The following is a 23,825-nucleotide window of genomic DNA, read 5'->3' as shown; positions in this document are numbered from 1 at the left end:
TTAATTACTATGTTCCAATCTTTTTGTGCCTAGAGCCTAGCATATTCACTGGCACTTAATCCATGGCCAATTACTGTGTTAAACTGAATCAAATAGAACTGATTGAACTTCACTGGAACAATATAAGAAAAGGATCTGGTTTTGTACCTTTAAAGTCACTTGTTTCCTCTTTAAGTGATTTATACTGCTTTTATATACAAATTGAAAATCAAGCTGTCAATAATTGTCAGTAATTGATTACTAATTTCAGAGTTGTTTTTTTTAAGTCATATTCTCTTAAAATACAACATGAAAAAAATAAAATATAAATACAAATTAAAGATAATGAAGATTCAAGAATCTCAAAGCTGTTATATTCCTAGGAATACTAAATGAAATTCTACCTCCAATAAGCAGACTTTGGCAATCATTAATTATTTAAGAATTTTATTCTAGGGGTAAGAGGGAAGGCATTCCTAGACTATTTTGGGAGATTCTAACCTGTTCTTCTCACTTCTCAAAGAGTACAGTTTATTCTTGATCTTCAATAAAATAATGCAAATCCAAAATATCGTAGTTAGTGTATTTGCAACCTACACAGATTCCAATAAATTATTGTATCAATCTCAGTATTGCACAAATAAAACTTGAATGCTATTTTTCATTCTTTTCTTTTGGTATTTTATTTTGCCTTTTTTATTTTTTAACAGCTTTATGGAGATATAATTCACATACTATATAGTTTACTCATTATAAATCTACAGTTGACTTTCAGTATACTGAGAGTTGTGTATCCATCACCACAATCAATTTTAGAACATGTTAATTACCCACCAAAGAAACCCTGCAGTAGCTGCTGCTGTCTTTGCTGCTCATTTGAGTCGCAGTTTTATAGATTGACCTAAGACTATGGATCCAGAATTTGAGATATAAAAGAAAATTAGGGAGGAAGATCCAAGATAGCTCTTTAGGAACAGCTCGCAGTTGCAGCTCCCAGTGAAAGCACAGAGGGTGAGTGGACACTGCATTTTTATTGCCCACGGACCAGGAGATTCCCAGGCGGAGGAGCCCCATGGGTCGCCAGCACGGCTGTTTTGGCTGGCGCAGTTCTTTTGGTCGGCGCGGCTGCTTTGTCAGTGCCCTGGCCAGCGGTTCTCCATACAAAATACACTGGTCCGGGTGCCCTTTTGGCTGGCGATTGGAGACCCGGGAAGTCACCCATTCATCTGATTAAAGAGGGGACTGAACAGGGAGCCAGGCCAGGAGATTCCTGGCCAAAAAAAGCGCCGCTGTTTAAGCCGGCGCAGTGAGTCGCCGCACGGGAAATCACACACATCCCGGCTATCAACAGGCGACTGGGATAGAGTCGACTGTTCAACTAAAAAAGAAAAAAAAGGCTCTGAGGCATGGAGGCGGGTGATCAGGCTTGGCTGGTCCCACCCCTACAAAAGAACAGCTATCAGAAACTCTCTGAATTGAGAGTTTCACAGCAAGCACAGCTGAACCCAGAACAGTCCAGCTCTGTGGGGGAGGGGCGTCCGCCATTACCAAGGCACTCCACCACTAGGGAGGTAGTCCGCCATTGCTGAGGCAGCCTGCCTTTGCCAAGGCAACCTGCCATTGCTGAGGCTGCCTGCCATTGCCAAGGCAACCTGCCATTACAGAGAGAGTCCGCCAATACAGAGGCGGGCCACCATTGCTGAGGCAGTTCTGACTACACCCATATAAACAAGACTGCAGGGAAGTTCACACGGCAGCTGGGCGGAGCCCACAGCAGCTCAGCAAAGCCTCTGCAGGCAGACAATGACCAGGCTGCCTCCTGGCTGGGCAGGGCAGCCCAGAAAAAAAAAAAAGGTAGCCGCACAATGGAAACTCATAAATAAAGCCCTAACTCCCTGGGACAGAGCACCTGGGAACAAAAAGCAGTTTATGAGTTCTGCTGCAGCAGACCTAAACGTACCTGCCCAGCAGCTCTGAATGAACAACAGAGCTCACAGCTCAGCACTTCAGCTCCTATAAAGGACAGACTGTCTCCTCAAGCAGCTCCCTGGCCCCTGTATATCCAGAGTCACCTCATAAAGGAGAGATCAGACTGACATTTGGCGGGTATCCTTCAGGGACAAAGATAGCAGAAGAAGAAACTGGTAGCAACCCTTACTGTTCTGCAGCTGCTGCAGGCGATCCCCAGGCAAGCAGGGCCTAGAGTGGACCTCAGCAGTCCTACAGCAGAGGGGCCAGACTGTTAGAAGGAAAACTAAGAAACAGAAATAACTTCATCATCAACAAACAGAACATCCACTCAGAGACCCAGTTTCAAAGTCAGCAACTACAAAGACGACAGGTAGATAAATCCATAAAGATGGGAAGAAACCAGCATAAAAAGGATGAAAACACCCAAAAACAGAACACCTGTCCTCCTACAAGGGATCACAACTCACCAGCAAGGGAACAAGGTTGGATGGAGAAGGAGTATGATGAAATGACAGAATCAGACTTCAGAAGGTGGGTAGTAAGAAACTTCTGTAAACTAAAAGAACATGTTCTAACCCAATGCAAAGAAACCAAGAACCTTGAAAAAAGATTTGACGAAATGCTAACGAGAATGGACAAATTAGAAAGGAATATATGTGAATTGATGGAGCTGAAAAACACAACACTAGAACTTCGCGAAGCATGCACAAGTTTCAACAGCCGAATTTACCAAGCAGAAGAAAAGATATCAGAGGTCAAAAATCAACTCAATGAAATAAAACAAGAAGGTATGATTAGAGAAAAAAGGATAAAAATGAATGAATAAAGTCTCCAAGAAATGTGGGACTATGTGAAAAGACCTAATCTACGTTTGATAGGTGTACCTGAATGTGACGAAGAGAATGAATCCAAGCTGGAAAATACTCTTCAGGATATTATCCAGGAAAACTTCCCCAACCTAGCAAGGCAGGCAAATATTCAAGTCCAGGAAATACAGAGAACACCACAAAGATATTCATCAAGAAGAGCAACCCCAAGGCACATAATCATCAGATTCACCAGGGTTGAAATGAAGGAGAAAATACTAAGGGCAGCAGAGAGAAAGGTCGGGTTACCCACAAAGGGAAGCCCATCAGACTCACAGCAGATCTCTCAGCAGAAACCCTACAAGCCAGAAGAGAGTGGGGGCCAATATTCAGCATCCTTAAAGAAAAGAACTTTCAACCCAGAATCTCATATCCAGCCAAACTAAGCTTCATAAGTCAAGGAAAAATAAAATCCTTTGTGAACAAGCAATTACTCAGAGATTTCATCACCACCAGGCCTGCTTTACAAGAGCTCCTGAAAGAGGCTCTACACATATAAAGGAACAACCAGTACCAGTCACTCCAAAAACATGCCAAATGGTAAAGAGAATCAACACAATGAAGAATCTGCATCAACTAATGCTCAAAGAGCCAGCTAGCACCAAAATGGCAGTATCAAATTCACACATAACAATATTAACCCTAAATGTAAATGGACTAAATGCCCCAATCAAAAGACACAGACTAGCAAATTGGATCAAAAGCCAAAACCCATTGGTGCGCTGTATCCAGGAAGCCCATCTCACATGCAAGCATACACAAAGGCTCAAAATAAAGGGATGGAGGAAGATTTACCAAGCAAATGGAGGGCAAAAAAAAGCAGGAGTTGCAATTCTCATCTCTGAAAAAATAGACTTTAAAGCAACAAAGATCAAAAGAGACAAAGAAGGACATTACATAATGGTAAAAGGATCAATGCAACAAGAAGAGCTAACGCACCCAATACAGGAGCACCCAGATACATAAGGCAAGTTCTTAATGACTTACAAAGAGACTTAGATTCCCACACAATTATAGTGGGTGACTTTAACACCCCATTGTCAATATTAAACAGATCAACCAGACAGAAAATTAACAAGGATATCCAGGACTTGAACTCAGACCTGGACCAAGCAAACCTAATAGACATTTACAGAACTCCCCACCCCAAATCCACAGAATATACATTCTTCTCAGCACCACATCACACCTACTCTAAAATTGACCACATAATTGGAAGTAAATCACTCCTCGGCAAATGCAAAAGAATGGAAATCATAACAAACAGTCTCTCAGACCACAGTGCATTCAAGTTAGAACTCAGAATTCAAAAACTAACTCAGAACCACACAGCTTCGTGGAAACCGAACAACTTGCTCTTGAATGTTGACTGGATAAACAATGAAATGAAGACAGAAATAAAGATGTTCTTCGAAACCAACGAGAACGAAGACACAACATACAGAATCTCTGGGACACATTTAAAGCAGTCTCTAGAGGAAAATATATAGCAATAAGTGCCCACTTGTGAGCCAAGGAGAGATCTAAAATTGACACCCTATGGTCAAAATTGAAAGAGCTAGAGGAGCAAGATCAAAAAAACTCAAAACCTAGCAGGAGACAAGAAATAGCTAAGATCAGAGCAGAACTGAAGGAGATAGAGACACAAAAAACCCTTCAAAAAATCAATAAATCCAGGAGCTAATTTTTTGAAAAGATGAACAAAATAGACCACTAGCCAGATTAATAAAAAAGAAAAGAGAGAATAACCAAATTGATGCAATAAAAAATAATAAAGGGGTTATCACCACAAATTCCACAGAAATTCAAACCATAATCAGAGATTATTACAAACAACTCTATGCACACAAACTAGTAAACCTGGAAGAAATGGTTAAATTCCTGGACACTTGTGTCCTCCCAAGACTAAACCAAGAAGAAGCCGAAACCCTGAACAGACCCATAACAAGGTCTGAAGTGGAGGCAGCAATTAAGAGCTTACCACCCAATAAAAGCCCAGGTCCAGACGGGTTCACAGCCGAATTCTACCAGACATACAAAGAGGAGCTGGTACCATTCCTTCTGAAACTATTCCAAACAATCCAAAAAGGGAGAATCCTTCCCAAATCGTTTTATGAGACCAACATCGTCCTGAGACCAAAACCCGGCAGGGACTCAAGAAGAAAAGAAAACTTCAGGCAAATATCCATGATGAACATAGACGCAAAAATCTTCAATAAAATACTGGCAAGCCGATTGCAACAGCACATCAAAAAGCTTATCCACCATGATCAAGTAGGCTTCATCCCGGGGATGCAAGCCTGGTTCAACATACACAAGTCTATAAACATAATTCACCACATAAACAGAACCAAAGACAAAAACCACATGATTATCTCAATAGATGCAGAGAAGGCCTTTGACAAAATTCAGCAGCCCTTTATGATAAAAACTCTCAATAAGCTAGGTGTTGATGGAACGTATCTCAAAATAATAAAAGCTATTTACGACAAACCAACAGCCAATATTATACTGAATGGGCAAAAACTGGAAGCATTCCCTTTGAAATCTGGCACTAGACAAGGATGCCGTCTCTCACCACTCCTATTTAATATAGTACTGGAAGTTCTAGCCAGAACAATCGGGCAAGAAAAAGAAATAAAGGGTATTCAAATAGGAAAGGAGGAAGTCAAATTGTCTCTATTTGCAGACGGTGTGATTGTATATCTAGAAGACCCCATCGTCTCAGCCCAAAATCTCCTGAAACTGATAAGCAAGTTCAGCAAAGTCTCAGGATACAAAATCAATGTGCAAAACTCACATGCATTCCTATACACCAATAACAGACTTAAAGACAGCCAAATCAAGAACTGCAACACTGTTTACAATAGCAAAGACCTGGAACCAACCCAAATGCCCATCGATGATAGACTGGACAGGGAAAATGTGGCACATATACACCATGGAATATTATGCAGCCATCAAAAACGATGAGTTTGTGTCGTTTGTAGGGACATGGATAAACCTGGAAACCATCATTCTCAGCAAACTGACGCAAGAGCAGAAGATCAAACACCGCATGTTCTCACTCATAGACGGGTGTTGAACAGTGAGAACACGTGGACACAGGGAGGGGAGCACTACACACTGGGGTCAGTTGGGGGGAAATAGGGGAGGGACAGTGCGGGGTGGGGAGTTGGGGAGAGAGAGCATGGGGAGAAATGCCAGATATAGGTGATGGGGAGGAAGGCAGCAAATCACACTGCCACATGTGTACCCATGCAACAATCTTGCATGTTCTTCACATGTACCCCAAAACCTAATATGCAGTAAAATAAATTAAGAAAAAAAAAGTAATCCCGTACCCCTCAGCCATTATCCTTACTTCTTCCCTCTTCCTAGCCCTCATCAACCACTAATCTACTTTTTGTCTTTATGGATTTGTCTCTTCTGAATATTTCATGTCAGTGAAATCATATGTGGTCTTTTGTGACTTGCTTCTTTCACCTACAATAGTGTTTTCAAAGTTCACCCATATTATAGCATGCATCAGTTCTTCCTTCCTTTTTGTGGCTGAATAATATTTAATGATATGGCTATAGCACATTTCATTTGCTGGTTTGTAGACATTTGGATTGTTTTTGCCTTTTTGCTGTTGTTAATAATACTACTATAAACATTTGTGTACACATTTTTGGGTGGAAATATGTTTTCATTTCCCTTGGATATATATCTAAGAGCAGATTTGCTGAGTCATACAATAACTATGTTTAACTTCTTGAGGACCTACCAGATTGTTTTGCAAAGTGACATTCCCACCAGCAGTGTATGAGGGTTCCAGTTTCTCCACATTCTCTTATTGATTGTTTGTCTTATTGATTACAGCCATCCTAGTGGGTGTGAAGTGGTATCTCACTGTGGTTTTGATTTGCATTTCCCTGATTACCATTAGTATTTCCCAGTGATTTTGAGAATCTCTTCATGTGCTTATTGACCATTTGTATGTCATCTTTGAAGAAATGTCTATTCAGATTCATTGACCCATTTTAAAATTAGGCTTTGTCTTTTTATTGTTGAGTTGTAAGAGTTCTTTATATATTCTAGCTATAAGTACCTAATAAGATATATGATTTGCAAAAATGTCTTCTCATTCTGTGGGTTCTCTTTTCACTGTCTTGATAGTGACATTTTTTTTTCTTTTTTCTTTTTTTTTTTTTTTTTTTACACAAAATCTTGCTCTGTAGCCCAAGCTGGAATGCAATGGCACTATCTTGGCTCACTGTAACCTTTGCCTCCCAGGTTCAAGTGTTTCTCGTGCCCCAGCCTCCTGAGTAGCTGGGATATAGGCGCATGCTACCACGCCTGGCTAATTTTTTGAATTTTAGTAGAGATGGAGAGTCTTCAATTTTGATGAATCTAATTTATTTTTTCATCTATTACTTGTGCTTTTGATGTCATATCCAAGAAACCAGTGCCTAATCCAATATCATGAACATTTACCCCTATGTTTTCTTCTAAGAATTTTATAGTTATACTCACATTTTGGTCTTTGATCAATTTTGCATTAATTTTTGCATGTGGTATTCTTTTACTTTTTAAGTGCTGTGATCTTGGCTACCATGCAAGTCTGAACAGAGCCCTAAGAACATATCTCTCTGCCGAGTACAACCTTGAAACCTCCAGACATGAAGGTTTAGACATTATCGAGAATGCAGTTGATAATTTAGAGCCCAGGAGCGATAAGCAGAGATTCATGGAGATGTACCCTGCTGCATTCTGTCCACCAATGAAGTTTGAATTTCAGTCTCACATGGGTGATGAGGTCAGTAATTGATCATTTTTAAAATAATGAATTGTCTCTTCACTTATATTTCTCCTCACTTGCTGTAATCTAACAGTTGTAATAATTCCCAGTTGTTTTCTCTTTCCTGTCCTCGCAAAGGCTCTTATAACACTAAGATCAGCCGCTACCACTTTTTAAAGCAAAAGTCAAACACTCAAATACCCACAGAGGCCAAACATAAAAGCTGCAGATTTGCCTTGCACTAAGCTGTCCCAGAATAGAAAGTTTTTGTTCCACCTCGAGACATTTTAATTTAATGAAAAGGAAGACATTTTGCAGGTTCAATAGAATCTGTCTGATGGTTTCTTATAATCCTGATTTAAAGATTCTCATAAAGAAAAATAATTGTATATGGCAGGAAAATGGAAGAAAGAAAAAAAGTGCAAAACTGTTTTTAAGATTCAAGTTGGCTCCAAAGCTATAAAATGAACACTAGAAATTATGACTGTTTTATATTTTTTATATGAATTCAGCTTTCTATCCTTTTTTTACCAAAAAATGCATTTAAACTGACTATGAGTTACATTTGTCTATATTATTGTCTATGGACAGGAGAAAGCAAAAAAAAACCAACTAGTGGAGCATGCTGTATAGCACTTGGTATCTCAGCTGCACAAAACAAAACTCACAGATAAAATCTCGGTCTTATTGTGGTGACAGACTGTTTTTCAAAATAGATATAACTATAAGATCATGGAAGATTTCTTTAATGTCATTTTTTTCTGAAATACCAAGTATTAAGACATATAAAATATATACATATTTTTATGTATATTTTATGTATATTATATATATATTTTATATATATATATATGTACACACACACACACACACACACACACACATATACAGTGTACCTGCTGAATTTCTAATTGGATTTTATATGTGTTTATAGAAATGGTAAGAAGTTTTTAAGCCAAAAGCACATGGATTTTTGACAAGCAAGCTGAGTAGCTTATCCCATCTTTCCAAAAACCAAATGGTTGCTGTTTCAGTTTTTCAGCTGTGGATAAATTAAGCATGGTATGTTAACATATCACAGACAAATGACATCAGCTGGATGTTAATAATTTTATTATTTTAATAAAGTAAGTTGTTTGCCATTTTTTTTTTTTTGACCAGTTCTACTAAGGAGCAGTGGTAATCTCTCCAATGTTTTGGAAACTCCATAAAAGAGACCCCCATCAGCCAAGAGCATTTCTAAAACAAGGCAGTAAGAAGAAATTGTTTCTGGTGCAGTGTTAATAATGCTCTAATTTTGAACTTACCCATAATTGAGATCATGGCCAAATATCTTCTATCAAAACCTAAGATAAGTGGCCTCATGAAGTTCATGGTGAATCAAGCAATTTGGCTGATATTGGTTAGGAAAGCCATATTTGAAAGATGCTAAAAATAGTCATTCATTTTTTTGAGTTTTTACTCTGTGTGAAGCACTGTTCTAAGTTCCTTATCTACATTGTCTCCTATCATTCCCAGAGCAGACCTGTGATATAGGAATTCTTATCCTCATTCTGCAGATTAGGAAACTGAGGTTTTATAACCTATCACAGTCACCTCTAGTAGGGGACAGAGCTGGCATTCAAGTACACCTGTCTGACTCGAGAGCTCAGACCCTAACCATTAAGCTCTGCTGCCTTCTTTACATATGTCTGTATGGTCCACTTGAATCATCCTCTGCCTCTGCACAATAGTCATTCAGAATTCCACGAGTGAGATTTCAGCATCAGAGCTCCCTCTCAGGAACTGCCCCATTCTTACCACAGTCCTTCCTGCAGCTGCCATCTTCCCAGTCATAGCCAGGCCAAGCAGCTGCATTCTGCTATTACAGCTTATGTAACAGCTCCATATGTACAAGTGAAGTTTTGATGTGCCTGTTAAAAGTAAATATGTAATTGGAACTTTGAGAGGATTGGTATGATTCATGTGTCATTTAAATAAGAGAGCCATGCTTCTGGAGGCAGGTTGATCGTGTCCTGTTGTAACTGTGGTTTCTGATTCTCCATCAGGTATGCCAGGTCAGTGCCCAGCAGCCAGTCCAGGCAGAGCTCATGCTCAGGTACCAACAGTTGCAGTCCCGCCTCGCCACGCTCAAAATCGAGAATGAAGAGGTGAGCATGCATCCGTCCTGCCTCCCCAGTAATCTGAATTCAAATATAACTGGAAAGCATTCTCACATGACCCAAGCGTATTTAATATTCAAGATGCAGCCTTTTCATCATGCATTTCCTGCTCTCAGGGTTCCAGTAGTACTCTTTGTAGGGGATAAGTGCAAAGATTCTGTATTCTACCATAGATTAATATTTTACTAGATACTCACAGCATATACATGTAAACACAATTTTTTTATCTTAAATTGTAATTCATACTGAAAATAGTTCCCATGGGTTATTAAAGTCAACATATATATCCAAAAATATACAATTCTTTGTACTATGGAACTTTTGACTAACATGTTAATTTATTTTTAAAAATATTTTGTAGAGACGGGACCTCACTATGTTGCCCAGGCTCGACTCAAACTCCTGGCTTCAAGCAGTCTTCCTGCCTTGGCCTCCCAAAGTGCTGGGATTACAGGCACGAGCCATTGTGGTGCCAGGCCCACAGTGGGCCATGTTAATTTAATCCTAACTTTTAAAATTCACTTTTTTTTCCTTATTGCCTTCCTATATTGTCTAAATTTTTCGAACTGAACATGGCATTACTGATATAATTAGAACTAAATCATATTTTAAAATAGCACTTGAATGAGGATAGAAAATGTTCATTTGCTGGCATTAGAGTATTAAATAAATAGAATATAAAATATAAATTATCAATATATGTTGAGCTTGGAAGCAATTATACAATTCAGCTGCCTATTTCTGAAATTAACTTACTTGAATCCACATTCTCCTAAAATTAAGATATAAACCACAAATGTTTCTTGTGTTAGTCAAGGCTCCCAGTTGTAATTTACAGGAACCCAAGTCAAACTTACTCAAGTTAAAAAGTAAACTATTTATCAGTGTTTGCAGTATCCTCAGACATCATTGGATTTGTGTTCAAATGATGTTACCAAGACTCTCTTTTTGTCGCTTTGAACTGATTTCTTCATGTGTGTTGGTAGTGTCTTGGGGACAGGTGCAGAACTATGTGGTCCCTTTTAAAGCCTGCCATCCCACTCCATCCCAGCATCCTTGTCTCTCAAGAAGGACTGGCTCTTCACTGACCTGGCCAAAGTCATGCATACTTCAGGACAAACCATTACATCTAGGAAATGAGATTCTGTAATTGCCCAACCTGGAGAATTACGAATTCCAACAGAAATATTGTATTTCTAAAGACAGATAATTCCCAAAAGAAAGGATTATGGGACAGATGAAAAAAAACAACTCACAATGATAAAGTATATTATCAAAATTCACTTCCATACCCTGTTTTGTTTTAATCCCACCAGGATGTTTGAGCTCTGTGTGTTTGTTTCTGTTAAGAAAGAATTACGTATTTTTGGTAAAATTTGGTCAAAACCCATTGTAATTTTTGGCCCTTATTATTCCGAGTGAAACCAAACCAGCCCTTATTCAAATGTGTATACTTAAGATGCAACTAATGTCATCTCTTTGTAGAGTCCCACAAATGAGTCTTTCCAAAGGAAAGCTACTGCTCACCTTGAGGCAGCATTTGAGGGCTTAGGTTTCGGCTAGACTTCACAAAATACTCACCTAATGCAGTTTACTGGATCCCATTCTATCTACAGTGTGTATGTCTAGTGACTTCCCTTGTTTTTCCATGAGTATCCTTCTGCTGTTTTATTTGGAAAACATTCTCTAAACTCAAGGAAAATAGTGTATTATACACAAAGTCAAAACCGGCAGCTCACAGATCTGTTTTTGTTTGGCTCCCAAAGTTTTGACCTTTTTTTTTTTTTTTTTTTTTTTTTTAAAAAAAAAAAAAGGCCTGGCCACTCTGGCCCTGCACTGCCTCATGAATGGAAGAGCTGGGGCATTTGAATTCTACTTCACCAGAGTCATTCAAGTCCCAGTCCTCTTACACTGGACTGTTTGTGTTACCTGTCTGGCCTCCATAGGCCTTTGAGTTTGTAACCCTTAATGTATACCTTTTTAGGCATAGCACAACATCCTTGTAAACTTACAGAGTCAGGCAATGCTTTATCTAAAGAACTTGGGATGCTGAGGGAGGATTGCTTTAGCTCAGGAGTTCGAGGCTGCACTGAAGTGGGATGGTGCCACTGCACTTTAGCCTGGGCAACAGAGCAGGACCCTGTCTCTTAAAAATATTAATTCCTTAAAATAAAATTTTAAAAACCTACTGACTGCAAAATAAAACTTAAAAAGTAATTTTTAAACATTAGCCAAAGAAGCAAATGAACTGGATTATTCTGTTTCTTGTGAGCATGACTACCAGTTTACAATTTGTTGGACACAGAAGAAAATTTACTGTGGTGGAATGGGATTCCCAAAGAAAGTGAGATTTAAATTAGATTTTTGCTAATCAGCAGATACCATAAAAATAGAGGGAAGAAAAGATATTTCAATAGAGTCAAGGTGCCTTGGGAGAATAGAATAGTTTGGTTATCACCCCAGTTCTCTTTGGCGATGAACCGATGGAGAAGGTAAGGTGATTCAACAAGAAGCTTTGAGAGCCAAGTTGGGTTTTGTTACTGTGGTTTAGTACAATAAATACTGAAGGTCTCCAGGGGCTTGAGGCTGCATTGAACTATGATTGCGCCACAACACTCTAGCCTGGGCAATGGAATGGGACCCTGTCTCCCCCACCTCCAAAAAACAGTTGAGAATTTCACCCAAGTTTTAAAAAGCATGGACAGTGCAGCTAAGCAGAATATGAACCTTTTCACCAAATCTTAGAATACCTTAAATAGTAGGCACCATCTGCAACAGGCCATACCTGGCCCATGAAATTTTTTTTTTTGAGACAGGGTCTCACTGTCGCCGAGGCTAGGGTACAGAGGCACAATCACAGCTCATTGCAGCCTCAATCTCATGGGCTCAGGTGATCCTCCCACCTCAGCCTCCCGAGTAGCTGGGACTGCAGGCATGCGCCACCACACGTGGCTGATATTTATATTTTTCATAGAGACTGGATTTCACCACATTACCCAGGCTTGTCTCTAACTCCTGGGTTCAAGCGATCCACTTTTCTTGGCCTCTCAAGATTCTGGGATTACAGGCGTGAGTCACCACTCCTGGCCTGAAAACTTTTGTTTGCTCTACACTGCTTGGGTTTTGAAAGTTATTTGCTGTCCTTTAAAAACTGTAAGTTTTCATAAAAATATCAATGTGCAGGGTGGGCACAGTGGCTCACACCTGTAATCCCAACACTTTGGAAGGCCAAGGTGGGTGGATCTCTTGAGGTCAGGAGTTCAAGACCAGCCTGGCCAACATGACAAAACGCTGTCTCTACTAAAAATACAAAAATTAGCTAGTCATGGTGGCACATGCCTGTAGTCCCACTTACTTGGGAGGCTGAGACAGGAGAATCACTTGAACCCAGGTGGTGGAGGTTGCAGTTAGCCGAGATTGTGCCACTGTACTCCAGTCAGGGTGACAGTGCAAGACTCTGTTTCAAAACTATTATATATATTTATCAATATCCAGCCTCTTTAAAAATTAGATGAACTGATCACACTAGACCTGTGTTTCTACAGAACAATAACTGGCTTCCCTTAGACACAGAATGTGTGCTTCCTGTCTGCCATGCTCTCCACTCAGCCCACTCACCTCATTTTCATGGCTTGCTTGGCCCTTAAAGATATTTGGGTTTGTATCACCTGCCTTAAAACAAAGAGAGCAGTACACACTTGCGAAATGGCCTCAGTATACTTACAAGTAGTAAAAGTTAAAAGGTTAGAGAAGGGCTTAGTTAAATTTGTGGTTGATGAAGATTCATAAAGAATTGTGACATTTATTGTCGCTTCACAACTTTACATTTATCTGCTGAACTTTTAAAAATGCGGTTCGAGTTTTATTATGCTGCAAACTTGCATCCTTGGTACCTCAGGCTCACGATTCCAACTTCCATCTGATCAGTCAGTGAATATTCATTAGTACCCACTGTGTGTTGTGCATATGGAATTAAAGCACGGCCTGCTGCCACACAGCCTTGTTCCCAATTATTGTTTTATTTTGATAACTGTTTATTAAAACTTTGAAGTGCAGCATTAATAAATATTACTTTTGTTTTTGTTTTGTTTTGTCTGAGGCAGGGCCCCACTGTCATCCAGGCTGGAGTACAGTGGCACAGTCACTGCAGCCTCAACCTCCTGGGCTCAGGTGGTCCTCCTGCCTCAGCCTCCCAAGTAGCTACTTTTTTATTATTTGTAGAGACAGTGTCTCTACAAATTATTATTACAAATAACAATTTTGAATTATTCTTCAATTTTTTTTATTATTCATGAATTTTGTTCAAAAACAAAATAGTATGCCCAGCTACTTTTTTATTATTTGTAGAGACAGGGCCTCCCTATGTTCCCCAAGTTGGTTGAACTCCTGGGCTCAAGCGATCCTCCCATGTTGGCCTCTCAGAGTGCTGGGATGATAGGTGAGAGCCACAGCTGTCTTCCATTATTCATTTCAGCCACCTGGACCAACATTGCTCTGAAAGGCAACACTTCAAAAGCAAACTAAATAATCATTTATACCTTTCTCATTATAAACATTTTCTAAACCCTTTCCAACCTAATATTGCACTGTTTTGTCTGCTTTCTCAAAGTGTGCATTTAACCTTGTTGTAGGGATTTCTGCTTAGGGGTCATTCCTGTTGCCTCATTCTTTCCAAGCTAGCCTCTGGAGTAATTCCCCATTCATTACAGTTCCCATTTCTTTAAGTTTCTCATTCCTCCCTTTGTGTATACACAGCCAAAGAAAGAGAAAAAACTACTTTAAGGAGAGCAACGACGCCTTTCGTATTTTTTAGGACAGTGTTGATTTTTAGTAGATTGTCCCATTTTCAGACTATTTGTCCCAATATTTGGTCCAGAAAATAAAGTTTTCATCAGCATGTCACTGCTGTGCTGTGAGTAAAACCTTCTCCCATATAAAACAACTAGTCTCTCTTAAATTATAGTAGATTTACCACCCTGAGGGGAACGTACAATGAGAGAAGCCCATGATTTCTCAGCCAACTTGCGACAATGTTGAATGAATAGATAGCTCCACGTAAATTTTCCCAGCACCATTTAGTCTTTCACCAGCAGTTTGCCAAGGAGTAGTTCACAGACTGTTCCAAAAATACATTACTTACACAAGAGATTTTCAACAATAATGAGCAAGATTTTAGGCAAACATTTGAGACAATTTTCATGGCATGGGAAATTGAGGGAACTAAGATATTTCAGTTATACCTCCTACCTAGGGTAGAAAAATTTCTCATCGTACTAGTCACCTCAGCAGAATCCCAGGTCGTGTCAATCAGTGATCAAACTCTCATGGGCAATTCTCAGGGTCTTTTGAGACTTGATATAAGATGTGAAGCTTGATAACCACTTAATTATAATTGCTGTTTTAGATCTTCTCTGTGGCCTTAACTTCATTTTTGCTGATTTAAGTATCTTTGACTTACCTGTAACCTTCTACTGATGAGCTAACAGGAAAATCCTAAGTAAAAAATAACTGCTATTTGTCCCTTAAGTGACATCATCTTCTTGGCCAAAATTAAAAATAGGATCAACTGTCTTTCACTGTAAACACACATTTATATTTTTCATTTCAAGCAAGCTTTAACTCACTGAAGGGAGGGCCTCGATCCAAGAGAAGTGAGAATTTCTAGGCTGGGTGTAAAAATGAGTCCTGGGATAGGGCACTCCAAAGAAAATGGCAGAGCTCAGGATGACTCTCAGAGGAGAAATCACTTGTTTTCCCTGATGCATTGAGCATTCTTTGGCATCCATGATTTGCAAGGATAACTTCAATGTTCACTGTTCATTCAGTGAACTTTTTCTGATAATTTTCTGTGTTTCAGGCACCGTGCTAGTCCGTGGAAGTATAAAGATTAATAAATTATCACTGACTTCAAGTTGCCTCCACTATAGGTGGAAATATAAACCTCTAAACAGTGCGGCAAGTGCTTGTGAGAAACTGATTTAAGATCATGCTCCTTAGACCACACTTAGTGTCAAGTCCACCCATATGAGTCGTTAAATCAAAATCAGGGGCGGGCTGCAGGAAAACAGGTTTCCTGAGACATAGGGGAAGGCAGAGGCTTTGTTCTGAGAGACCTGAGCAGTGATGATGTTTTCTTCTTTTGATATATCATTGCTGAGAATGAATTTTGTTCAAAGACAAGACAGTCCAGCATTTGTAAACATTACCTTAAATGGAAGTACAGAAGTTATTAGTGTGAATTCTTCTGGAATGATGATGTGACATTCCCCCCTCACCGCCTGCCCCCCCCACACACAAAAAAAATTGTGGGACAGCAAACATTGGGCTGTTTTTTCAGATCTGGTAATGGCTACCCAAAACAGAGGATAGGGTCACTAGCATTGCACCCATCTTAGGGTGCAAGGAGCAAGGGAAGGCCATGGCAGGATGCTCTGCCTGTGCTCTCGCCTTCTGTGGCCTGTTCTGGCTGTGAGTTTCTGTACCCTTAGCTAATTAATTATGGCATTGACCCAATCTCTCCGTGTGTGTGTGTGTGTGTGTGTGTGTGTGTGTGTGTGTGTGTGTGTTCCTTTCTGCTCATTTTTAGCACATCTGAAATGACACAGCACTGTAATTGAAAGACATTCCAGGTCAGCAATGGCAAGGAGGAAGTAGTTCAGTGGGGAGGTGGAGGAAGGGGATGAGGGTCCCTTCACAGATGAGTGATGAGTCTTAAAGGGTGACTAGGACTACATCAGGTGCAAGGCACAAGGCACAGTGCCATAAAATACATGGGGTATGTTATGGCATGATTTGTGTCTGCACTGAAAATTCATATGTTAAAGTCTTAGCCTCCAGTGACTAAGAATGTGATCTTATTTGAAGATAGAGTCTTCACAGAAATAATCAAATTAAAGTAAGGTCAATACGACTGGTGTCCTTATAATAAAAAGGGGAGGGGAAATTTGGATACAGAGACACAGGTAGAGGGAAGATGATAGGAAGAGACTTAGAAGATGGACATCTCGAAGCCAGGGAGAGAGGCCCGGAATAGATTCTTCCTTCCCAGCCCTCAGAAGGAAACAACCCTGCAAACCAACACCTTGATCTCAGATGTCTAGCCTCCAGCACTGAGACAATACATTTCTGCTGTTTAAGCCACTCAGTACCTGGTTTGCCTTAGCAGACTAACAGTGCATTCACTGTTAGTCTGCTAACAAGGGAATGAGACCATTGAAATGGCTGTCTTGTTCTCCCAGTGATGGTAATATCCTGGTAACACAAAGGTAACAGAGCCAATCCACAAAAGCCCACAGAAGTCACCTCTCCCTCATTCGTTTTGACCTGCATTCGTTTAGAGTTCAAGTCACCTGGGCAGTTTCCTCAGTGCAGTGCATTCCTCAGGTTTCTTACGAATCCTTTGTCAAGTCTTTGGCCTCTGCTTCCACCAAACCCAGCCATGTTTTCCTGCTGCTGATGGAGAGATGTTACAAGGCTCATATTAGCTGTTTCATATTTACCTCATTATGTTCCTCCCTGAGACTTATTAACATGGCTTGTGTGTGTCAGAAGCTGGTGTTACTGTCTGTTGCCAGCATCCCATGGGATGATATGCAGTCCCAGCATCGTATCTGGTGGCTTCTGTCACATTCTTTATTCCTGATGCTTCCAGATTTAACCGTGACACCATTGCTTCTGAGAAGGAAGTTGAAAAAAGAAGAAAAATGGTGTTGTTGATTGTGATTTTTCATATAAGTATTCCTTGTGTGCATTTGATAATGCTGCTCTCTCTGGTTTCCTATACATAAGAATGTGGTTCTAGTGAAACATTCTTATGTAACTGTCTGTCTCATAAACTCAGTGAGCACACTTTAATTGCAAAATTCCAACAGATTTACAGATTATGGTTGTCCCTTGGCATCCAAGGGGGATTGGTTCCAGGACCTCCTGCAGATACCAAAATCAAGGATGCTCAAGTCCCTTATATAAATGCTGTGATATCTGCACATAACCTACACACATTTTCCTATATACTTTAAATCATCTCTAGATTACTTATATTCCTAAAACAGTGTAAATGCTATGCAAATAGTTATACAGTATTTTTATTTTTATTATTGCATTATTATTTTTTATTGTTTTTTCCCCAAATATCTTTGAACCACAGTTGGTTGAATCTGTGAATGTTTGAATACATGGATATGGAATCCACAGAAAAAAAGAACTGACTGTATTTGAAGACAAGCTACAAATGTTTATTTTGGTTCATGATTATTTGGGGGGGTTTTTGGTTGTTCAGATGGATTTGGGGTTTTTTTGGTTTAGCAGCTTTTTTTGTCATTGTTTTCCTTTAATTGCCATTGTGTTTTAATTAGGTACATATCAGAGCACCTTATTGCACCTTACATCAAGTTATTCTTATACTTCACCTCACCAGTATCTGCAGAATATTTGTGTGTATTTGGAAGTTCTGGTCTGCCTTCCAGAGCAAAAGAAGCTGTTGTTCTTTCCAGAAGTTTTGCAAACAAGCCATTTGTTGAAAAAGATTAACTGCTACTGCTGTTGCTTAAATGTTTTTCAAGTATGTCCTATCATTTTCATTCCCACTCTTACTTTGTTAGATCAAGGTCTCATCATCTCTCAATGGAACTAGGGTCTCCTGACTAACTTTCCAGCTTTCTGTCAGCTTTCTGTCTCTTTCCCTTTTATTGTTCATCAGTTCTGGGATCTTTTAAAAATGTAAATCTAAATTGTCCCTTCTGGGTATCAGTGGCTCCCTGTTGATTCTCAATTAAGTGTGGTATATGAGGGCCTTTATTTTTGTTTTGTTTTTTTAATTTTAACCTCAGTATCATACAATAGGAAGTGCCTTTATTAGCTAGTCATCTTCTCCTGATGCTGCGCACTCCTACTTCTCATAAAAGGCTACTTGTTATAGCCCAGGGATACCAGGGTCTCTCTTTTCCCACTTTTTCCTCTGCCTGGAATGCCTTTTTCTGGTGAACACCTACTCACCCTTTAATACATGCTCAAAATGTATTAAATGAATGGTGCCTTCTATGACTTCCTCAGACAACATGATATACTCTTTCACCTGTGTTTTCTTACACATTTGTCAACATCAAGAGATTAATTGAATAAAGAAGTAATGGCATTTACTTTATAGTATTTTAATTACTATATGTCGGCACAAGTAAAGACTTCCATTTTTTTTAAGTATTGTAAATATAAAATTTATGGAGTTGTGGATAACATAGTCAAATACTTACCTTTAATATTTAGCCATTAATTTAGTTATGCATAAATATTTTAAAGCACATATTATATAAAAGTGTCTTAATTTAGAAAAACTATTTTTTTCTCATTTTTACAATTTTATGGAGACTCTTCATATATCCTGATATTATGTTTGAGTCATCAAACACGTTTGGAGTCATCAAGTACACTTTTCTCAGAGTACACTATCTTCACATCTATTTGTTTGAAATATAGTGCTTTTAAAACTTGTGCATGATAATGTCATTAGAAATTTGTCTACAAGCCGCAAGAACCTATTTGACTAGTGTAGGATGGTGGCTCTTTTAATTCAGTCTATAGATACATAATAACCTCCTTAAAGTAATTAATTACAGTATTTTTAATGATCTTTAATATGCTTTTTTTCCCAACAGTATCTACCCTTTGCATTATGCATAGGGTAATGGAATAACAACAGGAATAATGACTGTCTATTAAATTTCTTTGCCTTCTTTTTTTAAATATTAATTCCATCACATGACCTTCTAAGCATCCAAACTAGTACTAATTGCTACTGTTTCTTTCCCAAACATTATTTTGTTCAAAAAAAAAAAAGTAATTGAAAAGATTTCCACTTCCTGTAATGGTGGACTGGGTCACTCAACTGATTCTTTCAAATTCCGTTGTCTAGGACAAGATGCATGGTCAAGCCTGAAACCTGTGACAGGGAACCGTATCTTCCTAAAAGGAAGGGCACTGAATATTTTGAACAGTAATAAAATCCAGAGATTCTGAACTATTAGTGCCCCTAACGGTTTGGGGAAATAAACATTCTCTTTGGAGGATAACCTCACCTTTGACTTCAAATAACTCTACAAAAATATCTACCAAAGATCATTCGACGAGGAGATAAGACCATGAGTGATAGCCAGAAGAAATAATAGACAATAGAAACATACCCACAGGAACTCCAAATATGGGGATTATCAGAAATAAATGATGAAAGAACTGCTTACAGTATTCAGAGAGGTAAAAGCCAAGCTTAGATTTCATCAGGAAATCATAAGCAGTGAAATAACAGATTTGAAAATGAGCCACATAGGAATTCTAGCACTGAGAAATAACCAAAATTTAAAAAGAAGTGGGTGATTTTAATATCAGAGAGAGCTAAAAAATAAATCATCAAAGTAGAAGACAAATCAGAAGAAATAATAAAAATACACCAGCAAAAAACAAAAGATAAAATACAGAAGAGTAAGTAAGAGATATAGAGAACACAGTGATATCTAGTATACTAACTGAACTCCCAGAAAGAAAAATTTTTTGTGCAGTGGCGCGATCTTGGCTCACTGCAACCTCTCCCTTCTAGGTTCAAGCAATTCTCCTGTCTCAGCCTCCCAAGTAGTTGGGATTACAGGCGTACACCACCACGCCCGACTATTTTGTATTTTAGTAGAGATGAGGTTTCACCATGTTGGCCAGGCTGGTCTCAAACTCCTGACCTCAAGAGATGCCCCTACCTCGGCCTCCCAAAGTGCCACTGTGCCCAGCCCAGAAAGAAAAGTTGTAGAATATAGAGTCAATATTTGAAAAGATGAAAGCTGCAAACTTACCAAAGCCTATGAAAAACATCACACAAATTCAAGCAGTCCAAGAAATTCCAGGCAGAATGTATTTTTTAAATCCTTACCTAGATATATTACGGTGAAATGTAGAAACCCAAAGATGAAGAGAAAATTATAAAAGCAGCTGGAAAAAGAAAACAGATTTTCTTCAAGCAGTGACAGACTGACAGTAACCTTCTCGTTCAACAGGTACATGGAAGCCACAACAGAGTACAGTGATATCTAATATACAAAAAGAAAATAACTGCTGCACAGAAAAAGATCTTTAATAAATGAAGGTGAAATAAAAGACACTGTCAAGTCAGCAAAACAGACACATACTAAAAAGAATTTTTAAAGGGTACCCTTAAAATATAAGCAATGGAGATCAAAGAATGTAACAAATTCGTGGATGATAGTGAATGGATATTGACTATATAAAATAATAATATTTTAAATTTAAATATATATAAATATTTACATATATTCTATTATAATACATTACAAAAATAGCATACAAATCAGGAGGAGTAAATGAAGTTAAGGTGTTCTAAACTCTTTATATTGTGTGAGAGAAGGAAAAAGCTATCAATTAACATTACACTTTGATAAGCAAAGGTGGAATATGACCTTCGGTGAAAAAAAGGCTACCAGAAGATTAATAAATAAATAAGCTCCTAACAAATAACATAAAACACTATCTTTCTGGCTATGAGATAGGAAAATATTTCTTAAATAGGACACAAAAAAGCTAATCAGAAAGGAGAGAATTGATAAATGCATGACATTAAAATTAGAATCTTTGTTCATCTGGACACTATTGAAAGAGGAAAAAACCACAGCACAGAGTGGGAAAAAAATATTTCCAACACATATAACTACAAAAAGACTCACATCCATATCAACAAATCATTAAGAAAAAGACTCATAACAGAAAATGGAGTGAGAGATTTTAACAAAGTGTTCTCAGTAAAGGAGATCCAAATTGCCTTAAACATATGATAATGTGCTCAATCTCATGTATCAGGGAATTGCATATTCAAACCACAGTGAGATACCACTGCACACCCAACACAATTGTTTAAATTTAAAAGAAAGACTGGCAATACCAACTGTTGATGAGGATGTGGAATAGCAGGGATTCTTCCACTCTGCTGGTGAGAATATAAATTACAATCATTTTGGAAAGCGGTTTAGAAGCAATTCTATTCATATATGTGTGACCAAACAAAAATGTGTTTATAGCAGCATTATTCAAAATAGCCCGCAACTAAAAATAAATCTTCTACCGATAGTAAAATGGATGAATTACAGTGTATTCGTGTAATGAATACCAATGAAATATGAGTATCTCATGTTGAGCAAAAGGAAGGCAAAAATACATGCTATAGGATTTCATTCATGTAAAGTGCAAGAAAGGGCAAAACTAATATCTGATCTTAGAAATACACTTCATTAGTACTTTGAGGAGGAGAAGGTATGGGTATATGGTAATTGGGAGAGGCACAAGCAGGCTTTTAATATACTATTTCTTGGTCTGATTGGTATTCACATAGGTGCGTTCACTTTGTGATAATTCATCAAGCTGCACACTTATGGTCTGTGTATTTTTCTATATGTAGTTTGACTTCAATTAAAAATGTTATTTAAGACAAAGTGATTGAGAGACTACCCAGTAATATATGAGATTTGAAAGGACTGAAATATAAAGTGATAACCTCCTTAGGATGATTTTAAAGAAATCCTTCCCTTAAACTGGTGATATGGACTATTTTTTTCCCCTTTGTTTCTCTCCTAATAGACTGTCAATTTGGTGGGAGCAGGGCCTGTGTCCTCATCTCTGCCTGACAGAAGGGACTTTCTCTGTTTGTGGGATTCATAAAATAATGTACTAACATGAGAAATGTATTTCTGATTCCAGGTTAAGAAAACGACTGAAGCCACCTTGCAGACAATACAAGATATGGTCACCATCGAGGACTATGATGTTTCTGAATGCTTCCAGCATAGTCGTTCCACAGAATCTGTGAAGTCCACTGTCTCTGAAACCTACCTGAGTAAGCCCAGCATCGCCAAGCGAAGAGCCAACCAGCAGGAAACTGAACAGTTCTACTTCATGGTACGCCCGCCACTTCCCAAGCCACTCTACAGAGCTCAGATCTAGGATTCCCAAGGGCTGCTTCTATAATCGAATCAGAATCAAGTGGGGTTCTTTTTATTAAAATAGACCCCTGTCTACCAGCAGAGCTCCGGATTCAGTCAGTCACGGAAAGAGTTTAGGATTTATTTAGGAGTTAGAGGACTTCTCTAAAACAGTACTTTTAGCTAGGCACAGTGACTTATGCCTTAATCTCAACACTTGGGAGGCTGAGGTATGAGGATCACTTGAGCCCAGGAGTTTGAGACCAACCTGGGCATCATGGTGAAACCCTGTCTCTATAAAACATACAGATAGATAGATAGATAGATAGATAGATAGATAGATAGATAGATAGATAGATACACACACACACACACACACACACACACACACACACAAATTAGCTGGCAGGCATAATGATGTGCACCTGTAGTCCCAGCTATTTGGGAGGCTGAGGTGGGAGGATCACTTGAGCTCAGGAGGCAGAGGTTGCAGTAAGCTGAGATCACTCTACTGCACTCCAGCCTGGGCAAGAGAGTGAGACCCCAACTCTAAAATTAAAAAAACAAAAAAACAGTACTTTTAAACTTTAATATCCGCATTTCACCAGGATTGCTGGTTAATGTGCCAGTTCTAATTTTCAGAGGTCTGATACAGAAGGGACCTGAGAGTATGCATCTCTTCTAGGCTCCCAAGGGTTGGCTGATGCTGCTGGTCTGGAGACCACACTTTGAGTAGTAAGTTTCTAGGATCTGGAAGATCAAAGTGGCTGGATTTTAGATCTATGAAAAGTTCCTTGACATTGAATAATCTTTAAAACTTAAAAATTATTCTTGCCTTTTGCAGAAACTCAGAGAATATTTGGAAGGCAGTAATCTCATCACAAAACTTCAAGCCAAACATGACTTGCTGCAGAGGACCCTTGGAGAAGGTGAGTTGTTCAAAATGTGTGAGAAGATGACCTGGATGATACATTGTATCATGTATGTATTGCAGAAAGAGGATGAATTGTGTATTTGTGCTTTAGGAAGCTGAGGATACTCTGTGTTTAGATTTGGTTTCATCTGTATATGTCATAATCAAGCTCTGCCAGCATTATTTTCT

The 23,825-nt window shown here is 38.8% G+C and overlaps 1 protein-coding gene across 3 annotated transcripts in view; it reads left to right on the top strand.

Annotated features, from left to right (window-relative positions):
- The window catches only part of SRGAP1 (SLIT-ROBO Rho GTPase activating protein 1), a 320,796-nt gene that overhangs the window by 229,597 nt on the left and 67,374 nt on the right, over positions 1 to 23,825 (top strand). For all 3 annotated transcript variants that reach the window (XM_032288591.1, XM_032288590.1, XM_032288592.1), the window contains exons 7-10: positions 7,396 to 7,617; positions 9,648 to 9,749; positions 22,503 to 22,700; positions 23,568 to 23,652. In XM_032288591.1, the coding sequence (XP_032144482.1) occupies positions 7,396 to 7,617; positions 9,648 to 9,749; positions 22,503 to 22,700; positions 23,568 to 23,652 (607 nt within the window). The remainder of the gene's footprint in view (positions 1 to 7,395; positions 7,618 to 9,647; positions 9,750 to 22,502; positions 22,701 to 23,567; positions 23,653 to 23,825) is intronic.

This window comes from Sapajus apella, unplaced genomic scaffold, assembly GCF_009761245.1.
Source record: "Sapajus apella isolate SASKATOON/1434 unplaced genomic scaffold, GSC_monkey_1.0 scaffold2, whole genome shotgun sequence".
In the NCBI taxonomy this organism is placed as follows: Eukaryota; Metazoa; Chordata; class Mammalia; order Primates; family Cebidae; genus Sapajus; species Sapajus apella.
Note: the sequence above shows the minus strand (reverse complement) of the source record. Positions and strands in the feature narration are given on the sequence as shown.